Source organism: Mizuhopecten yessoensis, unplaced genomic scaffold (genome assembly GCF_002113885.1).
Source record: "Mizuhopecten yessoensis strain PY_sf001 unplaced genomic scaffold, ASM211388v2 scaffold716113, whole genome shotgun sequence".
Lineage (NCBI taxonomy): Eukaryota > Metazoa > Mollusca > Bivalvia > Pectinida > Pectinidae > Mizuhopecten > Mizuhopecten yessoensis.
The window spans coordinates 47850-59712 of record NW_018479954.1 but is presented as its reverse complement, the minus strand read 5'-3'; the positions used below and the strand labels follow the sequence as shown (position 1 = coordinate 59712).

Below are 11863 nucleotides of genomic sequence, written 5' to 3'. Positions count from 1 at the left end.
AAACGTAAACAAATCATTTCTAGCTAGAGACTCAATGATCGCTCCTCGGTCTGGGACAAACGTAAACAAATCACTTCTAGTTAGAGACTCAATGATCGCTCTTCGGTCTGGGACAAACGTAAACAAATCACTTCTAGCTAGAGACTCAATGATCGATCCTCGGTCTGTGACAAACGTAAACAAATAGAAGATTTGTGCGGAAGAATACCATGAACCTATGTAGAAAAATGTTTGAAAATCAATGGTATCGTCATTGGCTTCTCTACATGCCCATTTACGCATGAAATGGTATTGTTAAAATATTTGTTCGTAACTTTATATTCATTTGTTTTTGACAAACTATTTTCTTACGGGGATCATTTTGATGTGGATACTATTTTCGGTTCAGAACGTCACCTGGCGCGAGCAGACGTTCTTTTCAGAAAATACGTTCACAAATGGAAAATACGTTCTCAAGTTCTACTCAAGTCGTTCTCAACTCCTACTGGATTATATACATTTGTAGATGATAATCTGTTTCTCCCACGACTGCCGTTTATGTCTGGATTAATTTCTCATACTGACTCATGACCTTTGACCGGGATTGGAGCTCGTGTTTATTTTTTTGAATACAACGTTCTGATAACTGTGTGCTGAAAGCTTGTTATGATGATATGGTTGAAAATAAAGACCCCTGGATCCTTAACTTAAAACATGATCTTTCAAGAGTCGGCTTTGGATACATGTTTGTGACTGATAGCATTAATCATTCTAGTGAAGTATATAAGCAGCGTTTATGTGATAGTTTTCAACAGGATTGTCTAGAGAAAGTTCATTCTTCTTCTAAAGGAGCATCATATCAGCATTTAGTGGAAAGTATTAAATTGCAACCATATCTTCATAAGGCAATTACTTGAAATTATCTAAAACATATTTCTAAGATGCGTTTATGTGCGTATGATCTGTTCATTGAACGTGGCCGTTACAGAGATATACCTAGAGAAGAAAGAAAATGTATGTTATGTAATGAAAATGATATAGAGGATGAATTTCATTTTATAATTAAATGTAATCGCTATTCAGACCTCCGGTCTAAATACATAAAGCAATATTATTTCAAAAGGCCTAGTATGTATGAATTTGTTCAATTACTCAAAATCGAAAACACAAAAGAACTTAATAATTTAGGGAGGTATTTATCACTAGCGTTTAAACGTAGAGCAGATTTATTAAGAGGTCATCACTAGAACAAGGTCATGTTAAGATATATGTTGTATATCAGTTTATTTAATACAAATTTATAATATACCATTATATTGATAAGTCTTGTCTGGGTGAATGAGGGTGAAAAAGGTTCTGGCGTGTGTATGAATGTGAGTATGATGAATGACGAATGGTTGCTGCTGCTGTTGCTGATATGATGATAATGAGGATGATGATGATGTCATAATGTGAGGAGGAGGAGGAGGAGGAGGAGGAGGAGGAGGGGAGGAGGATGAAGATGATGAGGAGGATGTGTGCGAGTTAGTGTGAGTGTTCTTGATGATGAGGATGATGTTTTCCAAGTCAGTGTGAGTGTGTCCTTGTGAGTGTCTTTGTCTTATCTGTAATTGCCATAAGTTGTAAAACTTCAGCAAATAAAGAATTTGAACTTATTTTGTGTTGTGAGAGTAATTAGATGCCCATTTCGCCACGATTCTTTAAAGTATTATCGAGTAAAGCTCATTAGCATTATCAAGAACATTCCACTTGAGAATGAGATCACTTAAGTACGGTGGCTCTCCTTTGTTTATATATTTACCTTAGTATGCGGGTTTATGTTATTTCAGCGCCGCATGTGTCTACTGGGAAAGGTTTATATGGTAAACTGTATGACAATACTTGTTCCCCAGATGTTATTTTTGCAAACGCTATTTTTGTACATATCTGAAAAGTTAATTGCAACTGTAGGCACGCAGTCTGTTTCCTCATTTATAAGTTCTGAGGATAAGGCAAGTAGCTATGTGTTCAATGTGGTTTGTGTTACATATCGACTTCCGGTTTACAGCGAGATGTAAGATGGCTTGCTTGTGATACCCATCGACTTCAAGTTTACAGGGAGTTGCTGTGTATATCTATAGACTTCCGGTTTACATAAAGGTGTTTGCTAACCCACTTGTGATAATGACCTATCGACTTCCGGTTACTGGTACAATGTTGTGTGTACCTATGGACTACCGGTTTACAGTGAGGTGCTTGGTGTACCTATGCACTTCCGGTTTACAGTGAGTTGCCTGGTTTACATATGTACTTCCGGTTTACAGTGAGGTGTTTGATAAGTCGGGAAAGTTGTTGTATATTGTCAGCTTTAAATTGACCAGAATAGAAATAACCAAGTAAGTTGGAAATAAAACATCAAACCTTTATTCGTCCTACATTCATTGATGGACAAATTATCTTAATGGCCAACAAGATATTTTAACATACTTTGTGCAGACATAACAACAAGACTCACAGCACTGTTCCAGATACCGTGACATAAACTGTCCTTTGTGGCTTTGACATCCCCGGTACTACCAAATATATCAACTTCGACATCCCCGGTACTACCATTATATAAAATTCGACATTACCGGTACTACCAAATTTATCAAATTTGACATCCCCGGTACTACCATTATATAAACTTCGACATCCCCGGTACTACCAAATATATCAACTTTGACATCCCCGGTACTAACATTATATAAAGTTTTAAATCCCCGGTACTATCATATATAAATCTCCCGTACTGCCTAATATATCAACATCGATATCCACAATACCGCCTTATATATCAACATTAGTATCTCCGATACTGCCTAATATATCAACATCGATATCTCCGATACTGCCTAAAATAGCAACATCGATATATCCCTAATACTGTTCAATATATCGATATCGATGTATCCCGATACTGCCTAACATATCGATATCTCCCGTACTGCCTAATATATCAACATCGATATCCCGAATACTGCCCAATATATCAACATCGTTATCTCCGATACTGCTTATATTACAACATCGATTTTTCCCGATACTTTATACAAATAAACATCGATATATCACAATGCTGAATAATATATCAACATCGATATGTCACAATACTGAATAATATATCAACATCGATATATCACGATACTGAATAATATATCAACATCGATATATCACAATACTGAATAATATATCAACATCGATATGTCACAATACGGAATAATATATCAACATCGATATCCCCGGTACAGGTTACGTATCAACGTTGACATTACAAAAACTAAGGAAAACACCTGAATACTGTATAATATATCAACATCCGTTACCTGATACATTATATCATATACCAAAACTAAGGAAAACACCTGATTACTGTATAATATATCAACATCCGTTACCTGATACATTATATCCGATACCAAAACTAAGGAAAACACCTGAATACTGTATAATATATCAACATCCGTTACCTGATACATTATATCCGATACCAAAACTAAGGAAAACACCTGAATACTGTATAATATATCAACATCCGTTACCTGATACATTATATCCGATACCAAAACTAAGGAAAACACCTGAATACTGTATAATATATCAACATCCGTTACCTGATACATTATATCCGATACCAAAACTAAGGAAAACACCTGAATACTGTATAATATATCAACATCCGTTACCTGATACATTATATCCGATACCAAAACTAAGGAAAACACCTGAATACTGTATAATATATCAACATCCGTTACCTGATACATTATATCCGATACCAAAACTAAGGAAAACACCTGAATACTGTATAATATATCAACATCCGTTACCTGATACATTATATCCGATACCAAAACTAAGGAAAACACCTGAATACTGTATAATATATCAACATCCGTTACCTGATACATTATATCCGATACCAAAACTAAGGAAAACACCTGAATACTGTATAATATATCAACATCCGTTACCTGATACATTATATCCGATACCAAAACTAAGGAAAACACCTGAATACTGTATAATATATCAACATCCGTTACCTGATACATTATATCCGATACCAAAACTAAGGAAAACACCTGAATACTGTATAATATATCAACATCCGTTACCTGATACATTATATCCGATACCAAAACTAAGGAAAACACCTGAATACTGTATAATATATCAACATCCGTTACCTGATACATTATATCCGATACCAAAACTAAGGAAAACACCTGAATACTGTATAATATATCAACATCCGTTACCTAATACATTATATCCGATACCAAAACTAAGGAAAACACCTGAATACTGTATAATATATCAACATCCGTTACCTGATACATTATATCCGATCTAACAATAATCCAAGCATTAATGACAGCTTTTTTGACTTTTGTTTGTTTCTCTGAGATGGCATTCTTCTCATTCATCGTCTCTTTTCAAAACTGCCGATGAAACCGTCATTTTGGGGTTGTAAACCCAATCAGTTGCCATCTGAGATTCAAAATTCAACTCATTACTAAGTAAATACAAGATAAATTGCTTGAAATTAATACTAGCATTTCATATTTTTAATTTGTAGCTAATAAGCTTTGTTTGAATGAAAGTACGACTTTTTCCTTATATAATTACAAATGTATTCCGACACGTGGTTGGGTCGGGCACCCCAAATGAAGGGGAAATAGCGGTTCCAAAAGATATTCTTTCTTATTCTAATGGCACATATCTCTTCAAATAATAAGGTCGGCTGGTGCAGAGGTACAACCTGATCAGACCTCGCTGGGAGGGCAGATCCCCTAAATCTTAGAAAAATCAGGTTAAGTCTACTTATCACTTCGTCCGTCCTTCCGTGAATGCCTAGACCATTCAGTAGACACAGTCTTTGTCTTGTTAAAATTGGTCACAATGGTAAAGAAGTCGGAGCACCACTGTAAGACGAGTGACAGCTCTTGTAGTGGATATTATCTCGTTGTTATTCTGGTGTCTCCCCAAAAACTGGCTTCCGGTACTGCTAATTACTACTGAGAGGTTGTCAAGTTTAACGAAATGTACCGCATGTTGTGTGTAGCAATTAAGACTATGGTAACAATACTGTCTATATAACCTGGCAGAAGTTACACTCGGCCGTGTCCAATGTTCTCAAGTTCCGACAACATCGACCGATAATTGAGTCAGATTTTATTACACCGGAAGAACTTGGGGTATCATACCGCTACGTCGGTCATCATTCCATGACTCGCACTTCCGGTATTCCACAGGTTAGTCACTTTGTCCCGAGTGTCTGTCACGCCTAGCGTGCCATTCATGTTTTGGTATCTGCCACTACCACACGATACGCACGTTAACTTGGGTGCGCGCGCAGATGTACGCGTGCTGATTGTTTTCAAACTTTCCCGCCTAATGACAATGGTAGGTGGAAACCTGTGACCGTGTCTCGTTGCTGTAATCTCGCTCTCCGTGATTGTCTCTGTCTCCTGCAATATCTCCTCTCCGGGGTCAGACCCTGAAAAGAGACCTATCTATGTTAGATCTTAAGATAAATATCCACCAAACTTTTCGTTTGTTGTTTTGTGTTTTACATCCTATTAACCTCGACCCAGTGGTGAAGAGCTAGTGATTGTGGACGGTCAGACGCCTTAACCACTCTGCCACCATGGCCCCTCTTAACTTATTGCTTTCAGAAGAAATGCCAGTCCGATGCGCTGCACTAGGAAAGTCATGTGTTTATAGGATATTAAAATGATACATGTGTTTGATATAAAAGGACAGTTATTTCCGCCACCGCGGCCCTTCCACCAGAGGAACCGCGCACTGTTTTCTCACTTCCCTACTGTTTACTGGGGCGGTGTCTCCCTGGATAACTTTAAGGATGGTTAACTTTTTTATTTTCTCACTTCCCCACTGTGTACTGGGGCGGTGTCTCCCTGGATAACTGTAAGGATGGTTAACGTGTAACAAACAATTCTGAACAGTTATATGATTTCTAAAGATTTATAACAATTCTATGATTAGCAAAGATAAATCGGTATAGGTCGTCTGGCGATATATAATTCAAGATTGCAAGGAGTTTCGTAAATATTACCAGAAATGAAAAACGAACATTTTCTCAAGCTAATGTTAAGTTAGAAATAAGATGTTTTGACTCCAAGCCTGATTGTAAGTCCGTGACGCAATCAAGTTGTGACGTCACAATTGAAACAAGTGAAATCTTAACCCCATCACTGCTCCGCTAAGTTTTATTAAACGCGTGTTCATAACGTAATTTATCACATAATGTACTGTGTTATTCAGTGAATAAACCCATGTAATATGACCTATCAGCCCTGTAATTGGTTGTAAGAATTGTGACGTCACGCCTAGGACAAGTACATGTAAATGACGGCACATACTTACACACTGGAGTCAAAATGACGGCTTTTTACATTTCAAGGTTGCATTAAAAAGTTCGTTTTACACAAATAAATGCCACTAGTCTTGATTTTTGTGATTACATAGATATAGGGTCCTACACTCGTTTTCATTTCATATGAAATTTATGAAACTCGTCTCAAATTTTTCATTTTAGCTTTTTTAAATTGAAAAATTCTTACTCTCGTTTTATAAATCTCATATGAAATGAAAACTCATGTAAGATCCTATATGTATGTGATGAGCGTTATGCCACTGGTTATAAGGTTATTATGTGATAAAATCGAATAATAGTTATCAATGGGGCCTAAATATTTATAACATGAATTAGATTGCTGTCGAGTGACCGGTCGGTTTAGATGAAGTCTACAGAGACAACAGTTGTAAAAATGGTCATACTGCACAGTTATGTGGTTTGTAAATGTATGCTACATGTGATGTCTAGAAACATGTAGCATCTCTGTGATTTCTGACCACAGTTACTGAAACGTTGGTTAAGTTTAACTAGTAATAATAATATTGATTTGGTAAAAGCATGATACAGGTACAAACATCACATAGGATCACAGATTTATCACAGTATTCAGATTATCACATCAATGTTAATATCACAAATTTTGGAGCACTATAAATACAATGTATCTGCATGATGACTAAGCTTTACCAAGGATATCCCATGAAAGCTGGGTGGCAGCTTATTTCCAATGGGGTCCTCTAGTAAAGATCTTAATTACTTAGCCAACAAAAGGTCCTAAGAATTTGACAATATAAGATGATATAATTTCTCGTAATAATATATATATATATGAATAGAATAAGTTGTACTAATTGGTCAAATATGATGATGTTATATTATTTCATCAAAATAAGATGTTATATTATTTGACAGTATAAGATGGAGTTGTGTTTTACGTATCATTAGAAAATAAGATTGCCTTCTAATAATATTATATGTAGGGCTGTGCAGGATGTTATTTCCACTTGTAATATTAAAAATAACAATTACACGTATTACTGTACATATCACAATGCAAGATGATGTCATTCTTGCAGATATTTTGTAACAATATAAGATGGTGTTAGGCCATATACATTTATACTGTGTTACCTGTGTGTAGAACAGACAACAGGTGGTTGGGCCAATCCCTACCAACCTATTATCTGTCTATCAAATTATAACAATTTGGGGTATAATACATATATAAAAATGATTTATGGATGGTTTCGGATATACCCTTTATATACGGGATAACCACTTGACCTTTGGTTTTGTTCTTATCCTTGATTGGCCTTTTCTTGTTCTTCTCCTTACTTTGACACTGTTTGACACATCTATGACCAAGTGTTAACAACGCGTAGCTGAATTCAGTCATTTCGGTACATATATAACAACAACGTACATACGTTTCCAGCGTAGCCGAAATGGACATCGATTTTATGGACAACTTGTACACATTTTACACCTTTGTGTTCATACGCTTCATTGGTCATTTGTCTGATGAAGGTGACAGTGTACATACCGTACTAGTCATCGAAACGTCACATAGAAAAATGTATTGGTTGTGTAAAAAGAACTTCTCATAATCCGTACTTATCAACCTGAAGAAAATGTTTAGAGAAATATATAAATGACTTATTAATAAAATAAAGACTGAGGATGATGGTAATAAAATCTTCCGTAACATTTTTAAAAAGTACATATTGAATTTGTAGTCACTAAAAATAGGATAACTGGAACAAAATTACAGACTCATTTGAATGAGATTGGAAATTAAAACATTGCAAAGTAGTACTTAAGTTAAAATTTTGGTAATACATATATTTATTAGAAGAAGTTTAGAGTCGCCCACTAGGATAGAATAAAAATTACCTTTAAAAGATGAATTCTTGCTCAAAATCAGTTTTTGCCAAATCTTGTAAGTACTTTTTTTTTTATCTCGCTTTTGAATTTCATCTTGTGATCGACAGATTTTATTGAATGTGGCAAGTTATTCCAATCTTTGATAGCATTATAGAAAAATGATGACGATTCCACATCCTTTATATAAGGAATGTTGAAATTCAGATCACTGTTCCTGGTAAAGTGTTTTTTCTCTGTTCTAGTAAAATGTTCTTTCATATAGGATGGACATTTGTTATGTTGAATATTAAAGACATGGTTAAAACGGAGCTGTTTCACCCTGCCCCAACATCCAACAAATTAGCTTGTTCCAATTTCCGGTGGGTGACTCTTGATCTGTTGTTAAGTTTCAGAATAAATCTGACCACTTTATTCTGGGTAATTTGAAGTTTTTGTCGAAGATTTTTGGATAAGCTTTCGAACCAGCAGCTAGAAGCATAGTCAAAATGACACCAGGTTTTTTCTAGATCTAATAGTGAGGTTCACTTTTTTATGATACTTTGGACAATTTGTTCTCCAGATAAAAAGTTGTCCAATATAATACCAAGATATTTAACACACACCTGAGGCATATTCATATTACCGTAACATGAAACAGAAAATGAGCCTTCAGGTAATTTGGAAAGTTTCCTTTTGGGACCAAACAAAATATTCTCTGCTTTTCCAAGATGTAAGGATAGTTTATTATCAGTTAGCCAATCGTGACATGACTCTAAGTTTTTGAATAGAAATTTTGAAATAATGGTTAGTGAGAATTTGAAATCGTTGTCGTTAAGACACAGATCAAATGTAATCCGCAAAACCCATTAATCTCCGCTGATTAAAAAAACCTAAACGGTGAAAAGATGTCCTTTGTTTTTTTGTATTCATATTTGAAAATTTTACTGACCACTAGTTAACTGTTATGAAGCGTTGTGTAACCAGTGATTAAGTGTTACTTACAACAGTTCTTTGGTTTCCGGAAGCGGCAGATGATGTAGGTGATCCCGATAACGCATATTCCGAACCCCAGTAGCGTTCCCAGGATCATCCAGTACCTAAAACAGTTTTGACAAATAATATATACTTACACACGACCAATACGTACATATGTAATAGGAGGGGGAAAACGTACGGTCAGACTGGGGTTCGAACCCGGGACCCTCCGATCTCTAGACGGACGCTCTCCCAATTAACCTACCTGGTCGCCGAAGATCGACCCAGTCCACCTCCGCTAGCTACATCCTTCCCTCCTTTTTCTAAGTCTTCGCCCCCGAAGAAACATCTATTTACAACCCCATCTTGTCAAGCATTCACCTAGTACTTGAAACAAGGGTTGTTCACGGCACCAAATGTAGTAGGAGCGAAAAAATGTACGGCCAGACTGGGGTTCGAACCTGGGACTCTCCGAACTCTAGGGAAACGCTCTACCAATTGAGCTACCTGGTTGATGACGATCGACCCAGTCCAGTTCCATTACACATATGAATCTTATACCGACCAGTACGTATCCAACACTTATCAACAAGTTTTAAACACTGACAATGCCTATTTACCATTTACGACCAGCACGTGGTTAATGTATACTGACCGACTCGTATCAACCATTGACCAGTTGACTGACCAATGTATCTCAAACATAAAGACAGTAGCAATTGATCCCAAATATTAACATCTATATTAAGTTGATTAATTGTAAGACACTTACAAGGTCGGAGACATGGTAAGCCCAATGTTGAACATTTATCTTGGCCCACTCATTGTCACCACATTCCGAGGTAGTACCATCTACGGTATCCGAGGTAACTAGCTGCGGTGTTCGAGGTAACCGTGTCTATGGTGTCCAAGGTAACCGTGTCTATGGTGTCCGCAGTAACTAGCTCTGGTGTTCGAGATAACCGTGTCTATGGTGTCCGCAGTAACTAGCTCCGGTGTTCGGAATAACCGTGTCTATGGTGTCCGCAATAACTATTTCCGGTGTTCGAGGTAACTAGCTCCGGTGTCCGAGGTAACCGTGTCTATGGGGTCCGTAGTAACTAGTTCCGGTGTTCGAGGTAACTAGCTCCGGTGTCCGAGGTAACCGTGCCTATGGTGTCCGTAGTAACTAGTTCCGGTGTTCGAGGTAACTAGCTCTGGTGTCCGAGGTAACCGTGTCTATGGTGTCCGCAGTAACTAGTTCCGGTGTCCGTGGTAACTAGCTCTGGTGTTTGAGGTAACCGCCTCTTGTAACCGGGGTAACCGTCTCACCGTGCTAGCCTCAGTCTCGCCAATGTCTGGGTAGACGTCTGAGGTGTGTGGCATCTGTCGTCGTAATATAACAGTACACATATTATCCGAATTAACGATCACAAGTATCGGAGCCTACTCTCAAATCCTGGATTATCGAAAAACAAACACTTGCCACACACAGAAAATCCTAATTATTGAACTACACTTGTCACATGGATATGATGGACATTTTTAAATTGGAAGTATTGTTGTAAATTTGAGTCAGTTTACCAGAAGAACTGATTGATCTCGGTTGGTACCAATTTATGTCTTCTCCATATTGGAGTGGCATAAACATTTAATACAGTTGTCTTTATCTCAGGCATATGATGTTACTATAAGTAGACCCCAACAACTGGGGAGGATCGGTACACCAGCGCAAATATATCCACAGGTTCGATGTCCAGTGGTCCAGTTAGATCACCCCGTTGACCAGTTATATCATCCCGTTGACCAGTTATATCATCCCGTTGACCAGTTATATCATCCCGGTTTCAAGGTATATCACCCCGGTGTCCAGTAATATCACCCCGGTGTACAGTAATATCACCCCGGTGTCCAGTAATATCACCCCGGTGTACAGTAATATCACCCCGGTGTACAGTAATATCACCCCGGTGTCCAGTAATATCACCCCGGTGTACAGTAATATCACCCCGGTGTCCAGTAATATCACCCCGGTGTACAGTAATATCACCCGGTGTCCAGTAATATCACCCCGGTGTACAGTGATATCACCCCGGTGTCCAGTAGTATCACCCCGGTTTCAAGGTATATCACCTCGGTGTCCAGTTATATCACTCGGTGTAAATGTATAAATCACCTAGGTGTACAGGAATATCCCGGTGTCCAGTTATATAAATTATATCACCACCGTGTCCGATGTCCAGGTATATATTGAAACTATTATTGTGACCACTCTAACATTGGATGTCCAGCGTCTCAAATGGATCATGTGTGGACTGAACGAGCGATAGCCAGTGTGACACACCTTTATGTACCCGCGGTAGCAGCATCCCATAATATATATCGGACACCTCTTGGACAGTTAGCAGTCAATATTGACCGTCTGTGTAAAAGGCATGTGACGTGATAGCACGGCCGACTGAGTGTGGCCCTCCATATCAATGACAACTGCGCCAATAACTTTCTCTTGTATCCTCGCGAGTTTCAAAATCAAAATCCAAAATCAATGTCGAGGAGATTGTCCTTACATTGATTTCCTATCGCTGAATATAAGCGCGCTACTAAAACTTAATTAGATAGTAAAGCACTCATCAAGGGTGTCTGTCACGGTCTGTTGAAAGAGCG

At 37.7% G+C, this 11863-nt stretch overlaps 1 protein-coding gene across 1 annotated transcript; it reads right to left on the bottom strand.

The window, feature by feature from the left end:
• Positions 1–2369: 2369 nt before the first annotated feature.
• LOC110441731 lies at positions 2370–11082 on the bottom strand. Its single transcript, XM_021484968.1, has 3 exons — positions 9993–11082; positions 9248–9342; positions 2370–5500 (listed from the first exon to the last, which is right to left on the bottom strand). Exon 3 carries the CDS (start codon positions 4194–4196, stop codon positions 3225–3227), a length of 972 nt encoding a protein of 323 aa, XP_021340643.1. The 5' UTR covers positions 4197–5500; positions 9248–9342; positions 9993–11082; the 3' UTR covers positions 2370–3224.
• Positions 11083–11863: the final 781 nt, after the last annotated feature.

Bases quoted from the DNA above. Each gene is read 5' to 3' on its own strand.
- LOC110441731 (XM_021484968.1), bottom strand. From the start codon at position 4,196: ATGTATCAGGTAACGGATGTTGATATATTATACAGTATTCAGGTGTTT.